The sequence below is a fragment of the Haliotis rufescens genome, unplaced genomic scaffold (genome assembly GCF_023055435.1).
Source record: "Haliotis rufescens isolate VD_foot unplaced genomic scaffold, xgHalRufe1.0.p SCAF_67, whole genome shotgun sequence".
In the NCBI taxonomy this organism is placed as follows: Eukaryota; Metazoa; Mollusca; class Gastropoda; order Lepetellida; family Haliotidae; genus Haliotis; species Haliotis rufescens.
Window position 1 is genome coordinate 1,464,953 of NW_025964358.1, and position 25,376 is coordinate 1,490,328.

Below are 25,376 nucleotides of genomic sequence, written 5' to 3' on the forward strand. Positions count from 1 at the left end.
CCCACACTCCAGAGTGTGCAGCAACGCACATCTATTACTGATGATCATCAGAGATTTACTGAAGGTGAGTGGGGAAACACCCCTACATGTTTCGTGAATGTATAACAGTTCTATAGTTTAATATAAAACTTAGTTTTAGAAACTTTGCCCTGCTACATTGAAACACAATTTAAAGTCATAATGGAATGTTACTCGAGCATCGATGAAAAACAACCCTCATGATCTTCTAAATACTGAAACGCTATCGGTTTGCTATTTTCATGTGCACAGTTGTTCCGATCCAATACCCGATTATACTTAGCTCAAAATATGTGAGTAGATATTTACCCATACGAAGCACATGCTGGGGTAACGCAAATGAAACTTTGATTATAGTACAAACAACATTCCTGGCATAATGTTTAGTGACGTCCGATAATAAAGGTGACACATGATATCACTGTTAGCGTCATGTTAACATAGCAGCAATAGGTCTTCAGCAACCCATGCTTGCCATATCAGGCGACTATGCTTGTCGTAAGAGGCGACTAACGTGATCGGGGTGGTCAGACTCGCTGACTTGGTTAATGCATGTCAACGTATCCCCATTGCGTAGATCGATGCCTATGACGTCAATCACTTGATTGTCTGGTTCAGACTCGATTATTCACAGACCGCCGTCACATAGCTGGATTATTGCTGAGTGCGGCGTTAAACAACAAACAGACATGGGAACAGGAAATTGGGGTATATCCAATTGACAGAAGACTAATCTAACAGGGAATACCTGTGGTATAACGAACGTCAAAGCAAACCTCAGCACAATTGTAAAACAATGTTACGAATCCTTCCTCCTCGAGTATGGGCTACTCCGGAAAATCCGCTGTCATGTCTTGTCAGGATATTCAAACTTCAAAATACTTCCGCCTGTTCATCACAGTCATTCCGAGGCTCCCTTTTAATTTGACACCACAGAAACACGGTCAGCTATGGTTCGAGCGCATGACAGTTAGAAAAGACACTCTTGGTTCTGTTATCCAAATTTTGGCAAAACTTGCCAGCATGTCAAACGTCTCAAAAATCATAGCGACCTGAAACATCGTGTACACAAATTAGTCAATGCTAACGATCCTTCCACACAGATTCTGCAAATATCTGGACACAAGAACGTTCAAAGTATCAACAACTATTCTTGCATGTCTGACGAGCGACAAAGTCATGACACCGTCAGCTCTCACATTTTCTTGCAATAACACACAATCACTTACAACAGTGAGCACATCATTCAGTTCAGAATTTATCCACTCAAATCTAGTACAAAGGGGTGTCTTCAACATTGTTGTAAACTGTCCAAGGTCCACTACGAAGTTTGCTTGAAGCATGTTACAACTGAGTGCCCGCCAACGTTCGCAAACACAGTGCACTAATTTTATATTTACAGTTGTGTCAAACGAATCCTCTGATCAATACATTACACTTGAGTAAAAACTTGAGAGCCCTGATGTTTATGTTATTCGTCAGTTACTCCTGGACTGAATGCTACAGGCGTTTATGTGTCACTGAAATATCAGACGTTGACACTACTATGACGGTCTAATTTGTTCATTCCTTCCCTCGTGTTCATTGACTTTTTACCTGATTCCATAGCACTTTAAGTTTTCGAAAACAAGTCGTTGGCGTTTGTGGGAACCACATTTACAACAGGTCTTTATTCCAAACCTCAGCCTCATGTGGGACTTGAATAACGACGACCACATTGTAACTGACATTGAGCTTTATCTACCTATCTTACGCGTCGGCCGGGTGGCCTGGTGGTTTAACCTTTGGCTCGTCATTTGCCGCGATCGCATCTCAAGATGGGAACAATGTGTACAGGGCTTCATGGTAACCCCTCCAGTAATTGCCAGGTTGCATTATGTACTCATATGTACATGTATCATATGAACTAAAAGTTATTTATGTATAATTTATGTTAAATCCGTAGATAGTATTACTTGATAGTATTGTATTAATGATTTCACTCAAGAACATGTAGGTACCTCTAAATTCACAATCGACATGTTCAAGTTCAAATGCAAGATCCCTCACTGACATTATCAGATCACATAATATCATCAACCATGGCATGAAACAAAGCATCAATATGAAGTACAAGATAAATTCTATGTGTATAGTTGGTTAAATTATCGCATGCCTTCATTACCAGTGTTAATGTTCGCTATCTCCAAGTGTGTAAGTTGTAAGTTTGCTCTCTCCAAGTGTGTAAGTTGTAAGTTTGCTCTCTCCAAGTGTGCATGTTGTAAGTTTGCTCTCTCCAAGTGTGCATGTTGTAAGTTTGCTCTCTCCAAGTGTGTAAGTTGTAAGTTTGCTCTCTCCAAGTGTGCATGTTGTATGTTTGCTCTCTCCAAGTGTGCATGTTGTAAGTTTGCTCTCTCCAAGTGTGCATGTTGTAAGTTTGCTCTCTCCAAGTGTGCATGTTGTAACTTTGCTCTCTCCAAGTGTGCATGTTGTAAGTTTGCTCTCTCCAAGTGTGCATATTGTAAGTTTGCTCTCTCAAAGTATGCATGTTGTAAGTTTGCTCTCTCCAAGTGTGCATGTTGTAAGTTTGTAGCTGTTACTGTGTAGAGAACGTGTGACAGTGTCAGGATTGCCGCATGTGATTGGTGGTACACTGATGCTTCAGACGCATGCTATCTTCTCCACGTGAGAGTTATTATCTCGGGGGGAGCAAGTCTGTATTGATAACAAACTCTCGGTCAGAATGTAAAATCATATTTACTGAAATAGGTCATAGTTCTTGCATTATGTCATGTGTTTAGACTAGCACGTTCCATTAAACTAGAATATAATTATATCTAATCTGGATACGATCTTATCAATGGCGCCAACCTCGTGTCATATTTATATTCAATGAACAAAATACATCATTGACTGAAATGAATTGGCAACAATGTCAATTTCAAGGTATCAAGGGACATTTATGCATTTATGCTGTTATGGATGGAAGCATATTAGAACCACCATCAAAAAATTAAATATCATCTACAAAGATGATGCTATCATTTACTATCGAATTATCATCCTTATAATTATAAAAATATGTTTTTTCCAGTAATCAACAATAGTTCAAGGTCAGTTATGCATAACCTGTGTCTAACCGACTTGTTTGACTTTCTACCTTGACCTGTCTTTATTGAGATACTATCTAAGCATTAAATAAAGCAAATCTTCCTTTCAATTTGTCGAAGTTAGTGAAGGATGACACACTCCGCACTATCTTACCACCGTAATAATGAGAGGAGAGTAGAACATGTTATCAAAAACTACAAACAACTATCAGTCATTATGCAAAAGTTTAGTGAAATTATATATCAATGATTACATGGTTTAAGTCGGAGCAATCACTCAAATATGTTGATTCGCATGATTTCTCCATTACAGAAGTTAGTTGTACGAGGTAAAACGTGAATATGAAGGGGTGAGACTCACTCAAACTATAAAAAAAACTATACGAAACTAACATTTGTTATCATCCTATGAAGCACTGAAGGTACAATCCTGCAGTTTGCGTTTTTATTTTATTTTGAGAAGATTAATGCTTCTTTACATTTTGTACATTATAAACAGATTAAGTCGCTGTTAAATTGAATATCACGTTTTTGTCAACTTAGACTACATGTTTTACCACAGATACATTGAGGATGAACTCCATTTCATGTTTGGATGTAAAACATATATATATTTGTGTTATGTAATGTCCTATCCTTGGAAATGTTAAATATTCAAAGCTGTCAAACTGCAAATGTAAAACATGATTAGACTGTTTTAAGATATGTTAAGGAAGCCTTAAAATATAAGCAGTCATTATTACCATCTGTCACTGCTCAATAATGAGAAGTATGAATCTTGAGTGTTTGCTACTCTGTTGTATTCATGATTACGGTGTACTGCGTTGTACACGGGCCGATGTCCATTTTTGTCCAAAAGTTCCTGTGACACCAATATTTTAGTGTATTTTTCAAACAAGTAAAGTTTTGTTTTCAATATTGTAGTAAATGTATGGAATCAAGTCACAAAAACGCAACTGCTACAGAAAAGCATGCATTCCATGCAAAAGTTGACTTTTATGCAACCTCAATGCATTTCACTACCCAAGAATGGGTATAAAAACATGAGCGTTAACGGGATTCCATATGCATTGTTTAGCATCGTGCTGACAACTACTCAGAAAAACAACAAAATTACGCAATTATTCAATTTTACGAAATGCCACGCCTGTCCGAAAATGAGCGTCTGCGAGCCATTGGTATGCTTGAAGCTGGATCGAGTCAACGTGATGTTGCAAGACAGGCATTGTCGCCTTTAACAGCACGCCAGGGTTGCTTCAGACCTATTTACGTGTCCTTGATATTTCAAATATTGCAAATGTTTAAATTGTAAACAATCAGGGATAGATTACACTTGATCTTTTACGTACGTCTTTTTACGTACGTCTATGAACTCGTGTCTGTTTTGTGCTGTAAATGGAGCAGGCCGTGCTAGGATGGCATTTCGCCAAGTATGACACAGGCTGACATTGGGTATGTTTGTGCGTCTTTAATATTATACTGAGATGTGCCCCAATTGATAAGAGCACAATGGATTGATACGTGTCACTACGTTGATTGGAAATAGCTCTTGGTCCCTCATTAAAGTTTTCGGTCTTTTTAGAATGGACACCTTCCCGAAGTGTTCTGTCTGTCAGCAGCAGTTTACCCTGAAAAGTCCAGTCCCCTACTTACTGCCCTGTCTACACGCTGTGTGTGAGACGTGTGTGACATCTGCAGCTGGTGGTGTGATATCATGCTCTACATGCCAGAGGAAGGTCTACCTCACAGACACAAGCCTCCAGAAGGATGCAGTCAGACAGAAGGAAATATTCCACCTGACAGTCAAACATCACCCCACAGAGCTTCTCTGTACAAATGAAGATGACGGGAACCAGGCTGTGTGTTGGTGTCAGGAGTGTGAAGAGTTCCTCTGTGAATACTGCCAGAACATGCACAGCAGAATCAAACTTACCAGGAACCATGTACTTCAAAACTTCTGTGACATGGAACCGACTGTCTCGAAGATTCCAACATTTTGCGGTATCCATAAATACCACCCCCTTTATCTGTTTGATAAAAGCTGCAAGAAGTTAATCTGTGCGAAATGTAGGTTTGATGTCCACGCAGACCATGAAGTTGTGGAGCTGGATGTGGCTGCTGATACTGTAGCAAAAAAGCTGGATCAACATAGGAATGAGCTATCAACGTTACAGGCTCGCCAGCAATCACACATGCAGAGCATCAGACAGGGAACCGAATCCACCGACAGGACACACAACACTTTGAAAGAAACTATTGGCCACACATTCCAATCTCTGAGATCACAACTGGACAAAAGAGAGAAGGAACTTCTGATCGATCTTGAAAGTCAGACGAAGGAGACCAAGGCAACTCTACATGCTCAACTCACCACATCTGAAGAAGAATGGAAGACATGCACTGGGGTTTTAGACTACATCGCCATAGTCCTCCTCTATGCCTCTAAGTCAGACCTCGTGGAACTGGAGAGTTATGTAGGGTACATAACGCGGACCTACCTAGAAACCGCAGCGCCTCAAACACATGTCGTACCTACAGCTGTCTTCAACACCAACAGCTTGTCAACACTGAAATCAAACATATCAGTGTTTGGTGCCATTTTGCCTAGGGCAGTGGATGAGGAATCTGTAAAAGGTATTCACATTGAACATCATGTAGTTTTATTCATTCTTTGTATGTGTACAATGTTTGCAAGTTCTTGTGACATTCTATTTCGTTAACAGCCACTCTTTTTTCTTCATATGTTTCTTTATTTAAGACTCATGCTTTGTTTATAAAGATTTAATGTTTGTAGACAACACATGACACGTTCCCGGTGTTTATCGTCAGGAGTTATTCGTCTGTTGTTTCAGACAAGGATACTCAGACTGATGATGATTTAATGGCAGACTTGGAAATGAAACACAAAATGGTGAGTACAATCAGTGGTGGAATATCATGAATTCTTGGTTGCACACTGACCAAACAACTGGCCAACTAGAGGTTGGCCCAAAGCAAATTTGCCTCAATCGTCATAACTATGTTCATCACATGGAGAGAAAGTGCATCAGACCATTTAACGCTTGTATTTTTTGCAGGACCTAACACAGCTGAAGACGAAAATTGGTTCAGACGAAAAACATATTGAAAGCCTCAAAACACTTACAGACAAGCTCAATGCTGAAATGGAAAGCTTGAAATCGGTTTGTTTTTATTACCTTACATGTACACACCTTCAGACATGTCAACGTCTACCATTTCAACATGAGAGTCTCATGTGATGAGAGTGTCATGAATTCTTGATATTGATTGCAACCGTTAACTATTGCATGTCTTGAAAATCCTAGACCCATGAGGTGTCATGATAGGGCACATTCTTCGTTATATAATACATATGCTATATTTTCAGCGCATTAAGGAGAAGGAAACCACAGAGAAGATCGCCTCAAAAACCATGGATGTCTTACTTGGTAAATTTGTATCACACTTCTTCTTTGACCTCCCTTCATCACATAATCCCAGATACATTAGATAACTGAACATGCATCTCCATGTCCGTGAGTGGTAAACTTAGTAAAACCCATACATTAAGTCCCTTTGTTGCATCATACATGTATTTAGTGATCTTGATGTTACAGGTGTGGCCAGAGAATGCGGTGTTCATCTGCTGAAGTCAGACGTTGCAGACAGATCTATGGTGCTGAAGTGTGAGTACATTTATCATGTATCTCATTCGATATAGGTCTTGATGTACATCGTGTTCAAGTAATATAAAACGTCATCACGCATGGAACATTTAGTCACCAACTACGATTGAGGGGCATAGAGTAGATAATTGGCTCATGCTTGGGCTAACGAAGTTCAGGCGCTGGCAGTCTTTGTGTGTCATCGGCTGTCATTGTTTACCTGGCCCATGTTAATTACGTAAACAATTACAGGACACGTTGGTAACTGTGTACAACTTCAGTCATTATAGCTTAATGTTGCTAAATTAACAACGCGTTGGTCTGACGTTGAATTATTAATGATTACCTGCATACTCGTATATGCACGGGGTCGGTGAACGGTTCTCTGTAGGAAGTGACAACATGAAGTCGAAGGTTTGCACGATATACACATTGCTTTAGACAGGTGGATATATGTATATACAAGAAGCTCTAGGTGCCAGGTTAGCACATTCTGTTGGTGCCACGGATCGCCTAACCTAACCCTAGCTGGGCTAAAGGTGAGGCCTTATGGTTTTTTGTCACTAGACCATGGATTTTATATCCATGATCATGTGACACGGATTAAGTCGACAATATAAACAACAGTAAATAATCAGTGACAAAGTTGCACAGCTCGTTCAGGATGGCTGACAGTCGACGTACAATACGATGGTGATTAGCATCTAATAAGTAATTGCACTGAAGATTGTGGACATATATATTTTATGGCTACAGGGTAACTAGTCTTTGCTCATTCCGACAAAGGTTGTGCCAAATCGGTCGCTATAACAAATCTTACCCACTATTTCATCGTCTTGGAAATGTTAACCTTAATGACAGTTGCCAATTGTAGACCGCCTCCCCGCCTATTGTATCAAGGAAATATTAGCCAGAGGGGTGAGTGAGTGTATTGTGATTGACGCCACTTTAAACATCAATTCTGTTATACGATTTGGTAGCACCTTCATTTGGGTGAAAACCCCGAAGTAATGCAGGTCTTAGACCTTCAACCTTTTGATGAAGAACCCATGAGCTGACAAATTATATTCTGGTCTCATTTTGAAATCAAACAAAAGTTCACAACACTCTGGCAAGCATAGTTTTAGGTGACACATAACGAATTGCGACGGCTAAGTTGACCGAACCACAGTAACAGTAAAACAAAGACAGTATATTCTAAAGTCCAGTGACACAAAAGAGTGAATGCGCGAATTGGTTTTAACGCCTCTTTAAAAAGTATTTCCGTAATATAACGACATGTCAGCTTGTGTGGGGGCAACGCACAAAGTGATACCGGTATTAGACAGTTGTCATGTATGAGGTGCTGACAAACATAATCAGGGAGATTCTGGGATTTGAATCCACGATCATAGGTTTCCGAAATGCGTCAGAGGTGACACCAATGCCCCGACATGAAAGCCATTCGGTGGAATTAACTACTAACAATTTACGTAATCTCAAACTATCACCCTCCCTTTCTTTATCAGGTAGACACTTTTGACTTAGCACTACATTACTGGAGATGCTTATTTTACATTTGTTGTAACTGAATTAAGCTATGGCGTCATTACTAATGACACTTACTAATTACAAGCCTCTGAGACACTAACGTCTTACTCTCCTCCTGATAGCCCTGTGAGTTCAATCTTACACCTGTCACGTGACAAGGTTTTCTGATAGTGTTACACTGATTCCAGACAAGATAAAGAGTGTTGAACAGGGTCATAATTTGAACCGATTCCAGAGTAGATACACAATGTCGGACAGGGTCCTTATATACACTGATTGAAGACAAGATATACAGTGTTGAACAAGGTTCTAATATACACTGATTGCAGACAAGATAACCAGTGTTGAACAGGGTCATTATATACACTGATTCCATACAAGATATACAGTGTTAAACAGGATCATAATATGCACTCATTCCAGACAAGATTTACAGTGTTGAACAGGTCCTAATATACACTAATTGCAGACAAGATATACAGTGTTGAACAGGGTCATAATATGCACTGATTCCAGACAAGATTTACAGTGTTGAACAAGGTCCTAATATACACTGATTCCAGACAAGATATACAGTGTTGAACAGGGTCATTATATACACTGATTCCAGACAAGATATACAGTGTTGAACAGGGTCATAATATGCACTGATTCCAGACAAGATATACAGTGTTGAACAGGGTCGTTATATACACTGATTGCAGACAAGATATACAGTGTTGAACAGGGTCATAATATGCACTGATTCCAGACAAGATTTACAGTGTTGAACAAGGTCCTAATATACACTGATTGCAGACAAGATATACAGTGTTGAACAGGGTCATAATATGCACTGATTCCAGACAAGATATACAGTGTTGAACAGGGTCGTTATATACACTGATTCCAGCATCTACACCAGCTTCCGGTTTAGTCAAGGATCATGTACAAAATGCTGTCCTTGACTTACAAGTGTGTCAACAACCAGGCTCCAGCTTATCTCTCCACTCTGCTCCAGCTTCATAATCCACCAAGAACTCTTCGATCAGCAAGTCAACACCTGCTATCTGTTCCCGAGTATAGACTTTCGGGTTATGGACTAAAGACTTTCAGTGTGGCTACCCAAAAGTTATGGAATGATCTTTCACTTGAGATTAGACTTTCCTCAACATTTCAGACATTCAAAGCAAAACTAAAGACACATTTGTTAAAGATTACTTGCTTCTAGATAACCTGTGTCGCTCACGTTTAAATACAGTTGGTCGGATGATAGGTTCCCGTGAATAATCAAGATCCGGGGTAGAATAGGTCTTCAGTAACCCATACTTGCCTTAAGAGGTGACTAGTCTTGTCCTAAGAAACGGCAAACGGGATCGGGTGGTCAGGCTCACTGACTTGGTTGGTGCATGTCATCGTATCCCAATTGCGTAGATCGATGCTCATGATATTAATCACTGGATTGTCTGGTCCAGACTCGATTATTAACAGACCGCCGCCGGACAGCTGGGATATTGCTGAGTGCGGTTAAACAACAAACAAACAAAAGATAATCAAACTGCATCCACGAATCAAACTGTTCCAGTGTCTTCATGTCACAGACTAAGATATTTGATGGTATTTTAAATATGTCATTGAATGCTTGTATTTAAATTTCACACTGTAGAATTACGTAACTGTTACTTTAAAGAAGTAAGGGGAATGGGGGAAGGATGGGTGGTGATAGTGGTTTCAGATAATGTTTCTCACTGCAGCTAGAAATTATCAAGGAAATGAGTAGGAAAATAACGATTGAAAGCATAATCACAGATCACGACATTGGAGACACACAAACTGCGAGCACCCTGGCCACCCGACCGCCATCTCAGACGACGTAATGGGGACCTTGGAAAGACAATGCAATCCCTGTAACGCCAGGCAGACATTTGTACACCTTTGATGCACCGTTAGTATGTTCTGTATATATAGAGGTTATCACGCGAGTATGTTTGGGGATGGTAAATATCCTGCATTAGGAATAAACATTGTATTTAGCGAGCCTTGGCGAGCTAAATACATAGTATTTATTCCTAATACAGGATATTTACCATCCCCAAACACACAAGCGTGATAACCTCTTTATCATATAATGTCATTCTTTAATCCTGTGCTTCAAATCGCTTTCCCTCTCTCACAAACATTACCGAAACATTGCGAGTTTTCCTGGAATGCGCGCATAAATATATATTACGTCAGAGGGTAAGTGATGTATCAGTCGTACAGTGACAGTAGCCAATATAGTTCCAACTGAAATCTGTTTCTTATACAGTGGCGAAGCAACATATACGCAAAACAACAATTGTTTTTATTTTCCTTTCGCGGCAATCCATCGGTCTGTCCGCTAGAGTAACTGCCCTTTGTCAAAGGGAAGCTATTCTAAGCCTAGTCTATGAGACGTCACGGCCACGGTCAGACGTTGTTGACAGTCGGTCTGTCATAACGTTAAGAAGTGTAGTCAGATGTACACACAACGACAAAACGAAACAAGGTAACAATTCAAACATATTTGGTTCCAAATCCAACTATTTTAATTTGTAGAGAAGGTTTCAAGCCGCAGAGGTCTACAAGCACAGATATGGCTACTGATCCCGCTTGGCTAGGCCTCGTGCCCTCGCAAAATTGTTTCGAAATTTATATCACCAATGTTGCCAAAACTTATAAAATGCCTTAGCTACGTTACAGTTAGACACTGATTTTCAGTATATTAGACTGTTCTTTTGATAATGATAGCAATTATCCCTGTAGTTTATCCAGATTCCCGATGGTTAATTCTGACTCGATCGCAAAATGACGAGGGCGACGCCATGTTTGTTTATAAACAGTGAAAGTAGTCCCTACTTGACCTTTGATATTTGCATCTTTATCCGCATCTGACCCCAACGGATATCGTTTTTATCCGTTGGCTTTATCCTGCCGAGAAACCTACCATTATATGATAAAGTGCAATATCTGCGAGGTTCGTACTGCTTATAAGATTTAGTATCAGAAACATTTAAACTTAAGACTCAAGATAATAAACAAACCAGCCAGTATGAAGTTGTCATTGGTAATCGTATCATATACAAGCAGGCACAGTGGACTGTTTAACCTGTTAATAGGTCATGTTGTTACCATCAACCCTGTTTTGCGTGTGGGTTCAAATACATCAATATTCTCGTGCTGGTAGAGTCACCGTGTTACTGATACTTTTTAATACAGTTTCACAGACTTGGTGCTAGATAACCTTTGTATCGCTCACGTGAAAATACACGTGTGTTGTAATGTGTTAAGCCTAATATCGTCCCAGTGTTATGAAACTACGATTGCTACACGTTGAACATTCTTTATACACTGTTTGTCTCCAAATACGTGTATATCAAGGTTCACAAATTAAGATTAAAGACACTGGAACTTCTGCATGTATGTCTTGACATTCTTCTTGCAGCTGCCTCCTTATTGTTACTTCCTTCGTTTGTACATTATAGACGGCGGCTTGCGAAACGTACAATTTACAGCAGATAGTATATTTCAAAGGCGAAATAAATTTGAAATATTGCATATAGCATTATTACAAAACAATACTAAGTAGCATCGAGTGATTTGTATGAATGGATGCAAAATAGGGGACTAGGTGTAACATACCAATCAACAGAACATGTTGGGCTGTGTATTGTAAGGGTACAAACAATCGTTTATTGTTTATGCTCGATATGGTCCGAATCAATCACCCAATGACAATTTGAGGGATTCTTGTTAATTTATCTTGCAGCGGCTGGCCCAAGATGTCCCAGACGTGCGTTTTATCGGACAGATTAGAACTCATGGCTGCTCATTGCAATCTTGCGATGTTTTGCTGTATGCGGTAAACTGTTACGTTACGTACACCGTGGGCACGAGCGTAATCGTCTTAAAAGGCAAAAAGTGGACCAGCATGGAGCGAAAACGAAAACGAAAACTACTATTGTCGCCAGCATGCTATATCGGTAGTACTGTCCAGTTACCCTTCCTCACGTATGGACAATATGCAGTGACATAGTAATCCCGCCCCATATCAGTACAGACCCACCGTCACTGTTGCCTTGCGTTGACGTTCGCATGACGTTCGTCGACGTCCATCCAGAGGGAATCTGGATTCATCTGTAGCCATTACAGAAGCCACCTCGGTTATTCCCCTATTTTCTATTCTCTCAACGCCTTTGGTTTTTGAGTCCATCATTAACATTCAGACTCAGACACATTGAACATATTGGCCACAAACACTTCTCGCTGAGATCAACCACTTTGAAGCATGTCAATAACCCGTAGGCGTTCATCACGTTGTAGATGACGCATTCCCAATCTTATCACAAGTACTGCGTTAAAGCAAGAGTAGAGCGCTTACGTGTTACTGTGGGTAATACAAATCAACAATAGTAATAGCCCGGAGCGATTTTGATTTCCCTTGTATTGGAGTGCATTCAAACTTTTATTTTTATTTGGTGTTTGCTGATTGTAACAATCAGTTGTTGGGGATGGCTGCCAACAGAATGGAATGTGAGGACGGATTCAAAGTGGTGGCTTCAGGAAGAAAGAGAATCGGTCGTATTCCGGATGTTTTTTCTATAAAAGCCTATGTTGCGAAGCAACCAAATACTGTCCCTCCTACTGCCTGGTCTGATCTTACTTTTGTATTTGATGAGCCAGGACGAGGTAAAATCTGTGTTACCTCTAATGTGCTCTGCTGTGAGTCTGACTGGTGGACCTGATAAAGTTCCCACCAAAACTGTTCTGCTTACATTCACTGGTCAGTCTTTACCAGATCATGTTGTCCTTTTCTTTCAGAGGTTTCCAATCCTGCTTTGCGATGCTTCAAGCGTCAGTCCTTTCAGCATGTCTCTGCCAAGTGTAGGATAACTCATCATGTGTGCGCTAATTGTGGAGGGAAGCACAAATACGAGGAATGCAATGAAAGTTCACTTAAATGTAAGAAATGTGGTGGTGCTCACTCTGCGGTATACAAAGGTTGTCTCAAATACCAGGAAGCTGTCCAGATCCAGAAAGTCAGAGTTGAAAGTAAACAGTCTTATTCTCAGGCGGTTCGAAAGGTGCGTGTTGATTAAGATATTGCTCATAATCAGGGTCCAAAAGTCAATAAACCACCTCCTGCAGCTAAACCACTGTCACAGGTTGTTTCAATTTCTGATGTTGTATCTCCTCCAGTCATGGTGACTGCAAGTACTCAGACTGACAGTCTGGAAGGTGAATGTCAGACTGATCCTGTTATTGATACCATGCGCGCATCCTCTTGCAAACCTCTATTCAAAAATGTCTCTCCTGTTGATTTTGTTACTTGTATAGTTGCCAATCTTGGAACTACTCGTGCATTCACATCTGATGGTCTCCAGACAATAGCAACACCTGCCCAGTCCCTCTTGGATTAAAATTGTCCCCTGGTGATCTGACAAGCATTGTTAAGGTCACCATGGAAGTCTTAATCCATCCTTCTTATGGATCTCTTGATGCAAGATCAATAAATGCTTATGGTCCAGGATTTAAGGTTTATATCAACAGTCTTGACCCAGTGCCAGATGTTATGTCTTCAGGAGACGTTCTTAGATCCTAAACAGCAATTCCGTTGGGAAGGTTATATCTTCCTACGTAAAGATCGTCAGTTTGGTTTACGAGGTGATAGTGCTATACTCACTCACTCACTGTCATTTAGTGAAATAAGGTGCCACTTCCCTAATTAGAAGGGAATGAAGTCATTCTTCATATGAAGGATAAAAGATCAGTCTCCATTTTTAATGTCTATAATTATTCTCTTGCTACCTATGATGACTATAGTTCTCCATTGAATATGTCAGACAATCTTAATGTAGTGTGTGGCAGTTTTTGCTAATCTATGAACTATCTAGGGACTTAGCAAACCTTTATTATGGGCAAAGTGTAAATGGGCCTAGGCTTTTGACGACCGATCATAACATTTCCAGTTCGTTATCATGTGCATTTTCGGAGAGGAAAGACCGTTGTGATAGGTATAGTTATAATCATAGAAAACTGAAAGCAAATAGGTATTGATTAGAAATATCACACCATGAATGAGTCATTATTCAAATACAAAATTCACTTTTGACTTGTGCTACTGGGTAAATATACTCTTCAAAAAAAGAAACATGACATAGATGTAAAACCACTTTTTGCCAAATATCTAAAATAATTACATCAAATGAGAACCAAAAAAGTCAAACAGAAAGATGATGTGTTTATAATTCGCGAAAACACATGCAAAGCACATAAACGTAGCGTTTGGGGATCAATTTAACAGCTTCATCCAAACGCAACCGCCTGTAAAAAACGTGCAGCACAAGATCCTGCATTTAGGCATGCAGGTCCCCCCTGCTGAATGGGTATAAGAATCCACATCAATGGCTATTCATACAGTCCTTATAACGGCAGTAGAGGCGATGACAGAATGCCAAGACTGAATGCAGCTCAACGGAACAACGCCATTGGGAGATTACAAGCTGGAGCAACTCAGCAAGAAGTGGCCAAGCGCTTTGGCGTATCCAGACAGACAATCTCCGCACTGTGGACCCGATACAACAACACCAACAGAGTTGACGACAGACCAAGTCAGGAAGACAAAGGGTGACGACCAAAGCACAAGATCGATACATCCGGCTGCGACACCTCCGAGACCGCACTAACACAGCCACGTCTACAACCACACAGATCCCTGGGGTACTGCATGAAGACCTGTTCGACGTCATGTATTGACCCCACGTCATCTGGCGGACCGTCTGCTTTGGTGCCGACAGAGGGTTAGATGGGCACGTGCAAGGTGGAGAAATGTACTGTTTATTGACGAGTCCCGTTTCCTACTCACACATGCTGATGGGCGCGCACGTGTCTACAGACGTTGGGGTGAACGTTACGCCCCCAACTGTGTGCAGCAGGTTGTCCCATTTGTCGGCGGGAGTGTCATGGTATGGGCCGGAATTTATCACGGTGGTAGGACGCCTCTCGTGCATGTGGCAGGTGCATTGACAGGTGTGCGTTACAGAGACTTGATCCTACAGCCTTACGTTCTTCCTCACGTCAACGTTCATGGCGGACAGTTCCAGCAGGACAACGCTCGACCGCATATTGCACGTGTTTGTCAGGACTTCTTACACCACAACAACATCCAGACATTACCTTGGCCAGCCCGGTCACCAGATTTGTCCCCGATTGAGCATCTGTGGGGCGAGTTGGATCGACGGGTTCGCAGAAGGAATCCACCGCCCCAAACACTTCCAGCGCTTCTTCGTGCACTTCAGCATGAATGGCAGCACATCCAACAGCGTGTTATTGACAACTTGATTGCATCTATGGGTCGATACTGACATTTTCTGTACCCCTGTGACATTAACTGTATCGTGTACGTGTGTCTGTCTAGGTGACACGATTAGTGTTTTGAACATTGTGTACATTGATCTTCAAACAGTGTTTCAACTATGGTTTCTGTGTCCTATTTTGAAACAATCGCATTATTTTACGTTTTGAAAGTCAGTGTCAAGTTTCTTTTTTTGAAGAGTATATATGTTCAGATGACTTAGGTCTTGGGCAAAATGTATATCAACATTTTCTTGCTTCAATTATCTGAAGGACATACATCTGTTGATTTTTAATTCTGACAGTCAGACATTCCGTACAATCATACAATTGTGATTTGTTATGTCACGGAAAGAGTTGTGTCGCTTTTATTTAAATCTTTCTGTCATTTCTCACTTAAAATACTACCTCACTGCTTTCAATATCACTTTTTCAATGTTCATAACCTGCATCCTGCGTGAAACCATAGTAAATAGCGTTATTCACTTGTATTTCCAGATTACATTTTGCTAATTGGGGTTTGCGTCCATTGACAAAAATGATTAAAAACATTTCCTATTTCATAATAATCAATAAAATTATCCCAACTGGTCACCGACCAGTTATCGCCATCTTTTCATGTAATTCTGAAATATCCCATGTACAAAGTTGACTGTGCAATAAACTTTGATTTGTGTGAAACTATGAGCAAATGCGCGTATTTCTGTCGTGGAAAATATTTCAGTGGCTTTCAGTTATAACGCGATGACATGGAATCAAAACAGTGAGAAAAAGAAATTGGCGTTGTTTGATTTTCGTCAATTAGTCACGTGACACCTACCGCGTGTCCCTTCTAAAATTGTATTTGAGCAAGGTGATCATATGGTATGTTTTTTAATGTTTATTCACAAGAGTATTTTTTGTTTATCATCTGTAGATAAATATTTCTCTCTTCCAATGAAACCGAGCAACGGTAAAACGAGATGCGATCACGTGCGCGCTGTAACGGGAAGTCAGCGACAATTGGTCGTCGAGGATAACTGGTCACCAGCCAGTATACAGGGTAACATGCGTGTGCGTTAGTTGACGGGAAAGTTCTCCATCCACTCCTAATTCCTTATCTGTGGTATAATAGAAATCAACCTATATTTTGTCCACGCAATGACATTTAATTTCACAAAACCAAAAGTTTGTCGTGATGTTTTCGATAAGAATTTTCAGAAATAACTAGAACGAAATTGACAACAATTGTTCATTTGCACTCATCTGCTTTTAAAACTGAGAGCAATCAAATTGCACGAGCCTCGGCTGGAGCGGTGTCAACCTGATTTGCATGTTCTTGGCGGGCGGCCAATCCATTTCGCACGTGCAGCACGACATTTATTCTGACAACAAAGCACAAGAAGACCTTTCAAAATATATTTGCATATATTTACAATTACTTCAGTTGCTGTTTTGTCTCAACATTTTTTTCGTTTACAAACCAGAAGAACATTATAACATACTCCAAATAATAATACAGCACAATATTCCAGAAGTATTTCCATCATGACTTGTTTTCTACATATAATGTTCCTTATTGTTTATTGTGTTATTGCCTGTTTGTGTCCTGTTCTGATAATGCTGCCCATCTCCTGTCTCCAATCGCGAAGCCCCAAGCCATGTGCGTCCCGCAACGTGCTACACCATACTTCACCAACTACCGAATGACGTCACAAGGTCACGTCACACTGTGATCCCAACAATTTTTGACATGCAATCCTCATTTCGAATATCTTCCTCACTATACCGCGTTCACTCGTGTTTCTGTTAAAAAACGGTGAACAACTGTGATCGCGAGTATTCGCGCTCTGGGTGATTATTGCGCTATGTGTATCCTTTTGTTTTAGTAATTCAGAATCTCCACTGCAAATATTTTTAGTGACGAACTTGTTACACTAGACCTGTTACAAATTTATTTTACATTCGGGTTAAAAGATAACAGAATGCATACACCAAAACGTAATACACAGTTGGTTTTATGTTCATACTACTGTGAAAACAGCGCTTGGATGCACGGGCGAGGGATGGGCGGTTCGTGATGGACATAGGACGCCAAGGCTGTTTTAGACACAAAAAAATGTATTTCTGTTGGTCAAGCACATAGTCAACACTCCTGGCTGGATGCTGCCATTTTGGTACATATGGAAATTGGAAAATGGTAAAGGAAACGAAATCAAATATAACAAAAGTGGAATTAAACAACGAAACGAAATAATAAACATTTGGGCTCAAAAGGCTTTCTGACATGGCCGCCTCCAAATTTAGGCACTAAATTTGTCAACATCTGAAGAAAGTCTTTCCACACTGGAACTAGAGTCAATTATCGTCATCAGCACATTCAGGTAGTTGGATGAGTATTGTGATTGGTCTGGTGTAGTCCATGTCTTTCACACTGACAGTGGCAGTGCGAACACATCCATCTGTTCCGGGGTAGGGTTTGGTGACTCTACCAACAGGCCACTGAGCTCTTAAGAATCAACTATCATGACAACGTCATTCATCTCCAAGTTGTGTCTCTCTTTCTGCCACTTTGTTCGCAGCTGCATATCAGGAAGATAATATTTGACAAAGTGTACCCAAATGTGGTCGGCCAGAACTTGACTGTGGCGCCATCTGCGTCTGCGTAATAGTTTCATCAGCTGGATAGACAACTTGTGGAAGAGAAGCATCAGCAGGATTCTTGGTGTAACTGGGTCCAAATCTCTGACATCTGATGAAACGTAGGCTAACGGCTTAGAATTCAGAATCCCTGCCACCTCTGCTAGAATGGTACGTAACACAGGTTCTGTCACTGTCTGATCTCCTAGTGCCACTCGGAGGCCATATTTCAGTTAACCTCTCTTTCCCAAACACCTCCGAAGTTAGGTGCATGAGGAGGATTGAACACAATCTGACCTTATGGCGAGCCAGTTGTTTAGCAAGGCCTGGTTCCATACTTGCAAGTGCCTCCTGCAACTCTGTTTTAGCCCCTTCGGAAATTGGAACCTTGGTCTGAGATGAGTTTGTTAGGTTTGCCTCTCAGTGAAGCGAAGCGGCGAAATGCCATGAGGAATGCATCCGAGTCCATGCTCCTGAGTATGTCTAAATGCACCGCAGGGGTGGTCATACATTTAAATATCAAACCCCATCATTTCTCTGAGCGATGTCCAACCTTCACATGCATTAGTCCGAAGCAATCAACTCCCGTTGAGAAGAATGTTGGTTTGAAAAGTCGCAGACGTGGTTGTGACAAGTCAGACATTTTCAATGTCTTAGGGTTTGAGTGCCATTTCTGACAGGAACACTGACGCTGATGACGTCGAATCGCTTCTTGTCCCCTCAATATCCAAAATCTGCGTCTTACCTCTGCGAGTATACGCTCCTGCCCATAGAGTAAGAGCTTCTCATCTTGATCCTGGATGATCAACTTTGTAATAACATGTTGTGGGTCCAGAAGAATTGAATTGGATGCTCTCTGTAAGCGTCCTCCTCCTCTGATCAGATCTGATTCTATATCATAAATAGGGTCAAGATGGAGGGAATGACTCTATTTGCACTAGTTGATAGAGATGGTTCTTTATTTGTTCAAACCGTTCAGCAGTCAAGAGTTGAGCATTTTCCGGCCAGGCCGCCCCATCGAAGGACTCTTTAACATCAGCCACAAACACGTCCCAGGATGACGTACCTGGCACACTGTTTGTTTCTTCAATCCTCGACATATATTCAGGAAGTGTTCATTACTGTTACAGTATGGACAGAAAGGCTTGGTCATGTGACTCCTAGCAGATTTGTAAGAAGATCCGGGTTTCTGTTCAAATGGTTTGGAATCCCTTGAATGGAATAAAGCTGTAGGTGCAGACCCCTTCTGACTTGTCCATCGTGGATACCTCCTGTCAGGTTAAGTACTCTCCCTTTTGTATAGGACAGTGGCCTGGTTAGCTATATGCTTTGCACGGGATTTTGTCTGCAGCCAGTCTGACAAATGACACAATGTGTAGGTCTGGTCACTGTCAGCCTTGAGGATATCATGGTTGATACAATGTTCCACAAAACTATCTCGATAACCTGGGGATAACTTGCCGATCAGATGGTCCAGATGTGACCGACATCTCAGTTCATAACCTTTCTCTCCCTCAAGTGACTTTAGCATACAGACAAGGGAATGGACTGATAGGGCAAAACTGTCAAACCCATCAAAGTCACCATATTTAAGTGCTGGCATATTCATGAGTATACCGATTTCACTTTGTACAAGTTGTCTTGGATGACCATACTTGTCCTTTAGTGCTTGCAAGGCTGCTGTGAAAGGTTTGGGATCATGTATAAATGCCGCAACTAGGCGCTTCGCACATCCTCCAATTTTGTCAAGTAAAACTTGGTATTTGTATTGTTCCGTAAGGTGTGGATGCATATTCGCCAGGTTATCCAGTGCCATCTTAAGCAAAGCAAAATCCTTTTCTTCCACTGGTGAAATTGGGTTATGTAGGTCTTGTTCTGCCATCAGATGAGGAAATCAACAGTTCGGTGAGGTTAGGTGTGCCAACCTGAGGTGTCATACCAATAAACACTGGCGGTTATGTCAGTTGTTCAGTTGGAGGCAATGTTGGAATATCTGGTTGGAGCGCTTGATGGCATATTCGGTAACGGAAATGCTTGTGAATCCAAGAACAATGGCTGAGGCACTACCATTGTTGGTGTCAAACTTACCTGGGGGTGGCTCCTTGGACATGAATCAATACCAGTACCATAACCCACAAGGGAAGTGTAAGTACACCAGTGGCTTTTTGGAAAGTATTTAACACATTGTGTGTTGTGATTTGTTTGGCACTGGTTAACATCTGACCTTGAAAGTGGTCATTCTGTCTGTATACTGGCATACAAGTTGTCAGGTTACCAGGATTAGGATTAATCACTTGATGAAGTACACCTGGATGTACTCTGTCAGATGGATCTGGGCCCAGCAGTATCTGGTTCCCAAGGGTTTGACCTCACCAGTGGGTAGAGTTTGGGAGGTGTCAGGAATTGTAAGCTGCTCTGTATTATTAGAGTTTCTTACATTGCCAGGCTGAATGGCATCAGGGTCAGCAGTAGGTGGTCCAGTTACTGACTGTATTTGAATGTTACCATCAAAACTGGGTTATTCTGTTAGTTCCTCTGGAGGTTGTACATTCTCTGCATTGTTGTTGGGGTCTTCATTTACCATGGTAGCAATTAGGGTTGCTTCAGCAAATTTCTGTTGAGCTTGTCTAAGTTGTCTCTGTCTTGATAGTTGAGTATTTAGTACCTCTCTGCTGCGAATTGCGTCACGCTCTATTTCTTCTGTCCGTCTCTTAGCCACATTCGCCTCATCCTCAGCAGCTAAGCGAGCATCATAGCCCTGGTCATCTAATGCCTGCAATTGCTCATCAAATCTGAACTCCTACTGTATGCTAAACGCGAGTTTGTCAAGCTGAGCTCTTGTTCTTTGCTGTCTTACCTCTGCAGACTGAGATTCACTTAGTCCAGATATCACTGAAACTTTTGAGGACTTACTTCTTGAACCAAGTGACCTTTCACTGTGACTGGCCTGTATTCTTAGACTATGTGATCTGGAAGACCTGACAGTATTAGTATCTGGTTGTAACGCCATGTCTTCAGATAATTTACCTCAAAATAAAAGTATTTCAGTCTGTGACTTGTCGTATGATGATAGTCTATGACGTAAAATAGCCTCGCTGCCGGGCTTCGAACTTAGAACAACACTGGATGAACATTGAATGCCTGTTGCAGGAATACTGTTCTGGAATCAGTTAATGTATATGTAATGTAACAGTTGCATATGGAGAATGTGACTTGGTAACAGGATATTTGGCACGAGATGTATACTGTCTTGTGATTGAATGTGGGGTTTACCATTCACTGGCGGGATGGGTAATGCGTACGTATAGTACACTGTTTTTATTTGGAATTTGGCGTCACCTGGTTATTGTATCCGCCTCGCCAATATGGATATAGGACGCCAAGGCTGTTTTAGACACAAAAGACTGTATTTCTGTTGGTCAAGCACATGGTCAACACTGCCATTTTGGTACATATGGAAATTGGAAAATGGTAAAGGAAACGAAATCAAATATAACAAAAGTGGAAATAAACAACGAAACGAAATAATAGACATTTGGGCTCAAAAGGCTTTCTGACATACTGCACTGTCATTATATTACACTATGTGTATGTCAGTGCATTGTTCTTTGCTGTGCATTCCTTGCAATTAGATATTTTTGTACAACTTTAATATCCAAATTTGTTTCAGGTGTTATTCACTTGTAAACTACATTCATATGTTGTAGGTATACATCTGAAGTATGACAAAGACAGAGTCAATCTCGACAAAGTCCACATCAACACAGAAGGAGACCTCGTCAACAGGAAGTTGGACACCAGACCTGCAGGGAAGGGCAGACTGAAGGAGTACCATGGCACATGTAGCACTGCCCCCCTCCCCCAGGCTGGCTGTCCCCAGTACTGGGAGATGGTGAGTAGGGTCAGTCTGGACAAACCACTTCCAGGGAACCGCCTCAACCTGGAGGTAGGGGTATGCAGGGAAGAGCAGAGTGACGTGTGTCATTGTATCAATGGACAACCCAGCTCCTGCTGCATGCAGGTCGCCCACTGTACTACACACGGCGGGATATGCATTAAGACATGGAAGGAAGGGAGGTATGTGCAACATCTGCCCGAAACTCTCCCCAACACAGCGGGGGCATCACACACACTACATTACGGTGTTGTCTATGATGACGCCAGGAAGAAGATTGTCTTCATTGATGTGAAGGAGAACAAAGTGATGTCGACGTTAGACAATGTAGACTCCAGTCAGCCACTGTGGCCGATGTTCGGGGTGTATAACCCAGATGACGTCACTGTCAGCATGACACTTGTATTGGGCAGCGACATCAACATGACAGAGGAGAAGAAAGCAATGATTGTCAAGGCGCTGTCGTGATGGTGACAATGAGTGTCAAGGTGCTGTCGGTATGGTGAGAATGATTATCAAAGCACTGTCGTAATGATTACAATGATAGTCAAAGCGTTGTCGTGATGGTGTCAATGATTGTCAAGACGTTGTCGTGATGGTGACAGTGATTGTCAAGGTACTGTCGTAATGGTGACAATGATTGTCAAGGCGTTGTCGTGATGGTGACAATGAGTGTCAAGGCGTTGTAGTGATGGTGACAATGATTGTCAAGGGATGTCGTGATGGTGACAAAGTGTCAAGGCGTTGTAGTGATGGTGACAATGATTGTCAAGGGATGTCGTGATGGTGACAAAGTGTCAAGACGCTGTCATAATGGTGACAATGATTGTCAAGGCGATGTCGTGATGGTAACAATGATTGTGATATGAACACACAGATTTGAAGCAGAAACTCACTGCTCAGGAACAACTACATGACTCGAAAATGTCTTCTGTGTGAAAGAAGGCTTTCATCTTCGTTTATTTAAATATCATTATGTAAACAATGAAGTGTGTACGCAACACAAAACCAGAAGTTTAAATTATGATCTTCTAACAGCAATCAAATATACGCCCCTGAACCTGTAATATTGATGTGATGTGCGTAAATGTATATGACATTTAGATATATAGGAAAAACGGTTTTGTTTCGTTGTTTGTTTCTTTGTTATTTAACGCCGAACTCAGCAAAATTCCAATTATATGATGTTGGGCTGTAATAAATCAAGGCTGGACAAGATAATTCAGTGATTGGCGTCAAGAGCATCCATGTACGCAATTGGGATACGATGATATTCATCAACCAAGTAAGCGAGCCTGACCACCCAATCTCATTAGTCTCCTCTTACAAGCATAGTCGCCTCCCATAACAAGCATGTGTTGCTGAAGACCTATTCCTACTTTGATCTTCATGGGTGGGGTATAACTATCATGGTACATGGTACGACACACAATCAGGCAAGTCGCCGGAACTGACCAATCGATCCACGCAGTCGCCTCGTTGTCCATGCTGACAGTGGATGGGGATGTCAGTGGGATTTTGTGAGAGATGTTTATGCAACTGAATAATGTAAGCGATATATTACGAGAAGCTATTGTTTTAAAAATATTTACATTAAAGTTGATTTGGTTGTTTTGTGACAATAAATATTATGTGGCAATCAACAGTGACAATTCGTGTTCATTTGGACTGTTTCGCGATGATGATTTTGCACGATGGGGAATACACATGCATTGTCAATTTGTTTAAAGCGTGTATACTTTCTTGTTTTACGTGAAATATGTTGTATACAAGGAGTATATTTAGGACAAAATATATACTTAAAGACGCCTCCTGCATTTCTATAAGACATGTCACCTTAATTATGAGACAGATGGCGACATGTTTTCCTTCAAGAAGTTTCTTTTCGAGAAAATTCAAGAACATATTTTACACCCGCCTCAGTGACTATTGTAGAATTATTGCGTATACGTTGTTGCAGGATTTGGTGTACCTGCTGTTTTACACCACGAGCCGGAGTGGAGTGGTATATAATCTAACGCGGAACGCATAAAACCACATGTATCCCGAGTAATACTTTTTGCCTTGAAGCAGGGTAAAAGGGATTCATTCTCCCTCTCAGAAATGTATTTCCCTGCCAGGCGGGATACATAGAATGTTATCAAGAACACGTGTACCAATCCTATCTCATCATTCTGACTTGGTGAGGTGAGGTGAAATGGGGTTTAACGTCGCGGTCATAATTATTGCACTTGCAGGGCGACGTGCAGGCAAGGTTATATATGTGGCTGCTTGTTCTAATCCCCTCTAATGCCGACTGATATACATGCAACAGCAAGAACCATCTTTTAACGTCTTTTGGTATTACGCGGCCGGGTATTGAACCCCGACCTTCTGCTCTACGGGCGGAAGCTCCACCACTAGACCACGAAGGCGTTCTCATTCTGACATTGAGGTATGGACCCGTGAAAATCCGGGGTAGAATAGATCTTCAGTAGCCCATGCTTGCCGTCAAAGGCGATAATGCCTGTCGTCAGACTAACGGGATCGGGTGTCAGGCTCACTAACTCGGTTAATGTAAAGGTGACGCTGTTCTTCAGGTCTTCCATTAACTACCGGACTAAGGAGGGCAGATGGAAAGACCTAGGGATTCTGCATATGATAATGCCCTGAAAAATAGCTTTACCGTTATTATAGCTAAAATTATCGAGAGATGATCATTGGAAGCCAGTGGATTTATTGGATGGACATAAGGATTTAGCAATTAGGTGATGTCGTAGGCGGGATGTAGTAGCCTTGATCCCTGTTCATTGCTGGTTGGATCCTTTTGATGTAGACGGCTTCTAGGAGTTTTCTGATTTGTAGTCTGACTGATTGTTGGCCAGGATCTTGATGTTGTTTCACTGGATGTACTGGTCGGGGTGGGTTTGGGTGTGGTCGGACATGGCAGATTTTGAGTCTTTTTATTTGTACTGAGGTCTTGTGTTCTTTTATTCAAAACCGGCCATCTCCGACCACACCCAAACCCATCCCGGGGTTATCATCTTCATCATCGCTATAATCATCGTTGTCATCAATATCATTATCATCATTAACAACATCTTTTTTAGGTCATTGTTATGAACATCACAAACACCATCGTTAACATCAATATTAGTGTTATTGATAACATCATCATATGGATGGTTGCTATCGTTATTAGTGTATTGTTTTGAACACTTATTGTTAGTA

General features: G+C 41.2%; 1 protein-coding gene across 1 annotated transcript; it reads left to right on the forward strand.

The window, feature by feature from the left end:
* On the forward strand, positions 1 to 25,259 carry LOC125376005. The gene is made up of 7 exons (XM_048387161.1): positions 1 to 64; positions 4,690 to 5,741; positions 5,960 to 6,018; positions 6,185 to 6,289; positions 6,496 to 6,556; positions 6,725 to 6,793; positions 21,979 to 25,259. The coding sequence occupies exons 2-7, from the start codon at positions 4,691 to 4,693 to the stop codon at positions 22,632 to 22,634; spliced, it is 2,001 nt and encodes a 666-aa protein (XP_048243118.1). The 5' UTR covers positions 1 to 64; position 4,690; the 3' UTR covers positions 22,635 to 25,259.
* The last annotated feature ends 117 nt before the right edge of the window (positions 25,260 to 25,376 follow it).

Excerpts from the sequence above, each read along its gene's own strand:
- LOC125376005 (XM_048387161.1), top strand. The coding sequence starts at position 4,691 with ATGGACACCTTCCCGAAGTGTTCTGTCTGTCAGCAGCAGTTTACCCTG. Across the intron at positions 5,742-5,959 it reads GGATGAGGAATCTGTAAAAG|ACAAGGATACTCAGACTGAT; the intron begins GTATTCACATTG and ends CTGTTGTTTCAG. Across the intron at positions 6,794-21,978 it reads CAGATCTATGGTGCTGAAGT|GTATACATCTGAAGTATGAC; the intron begins GTGAGTACATTT and ends CATATGTTGTAG.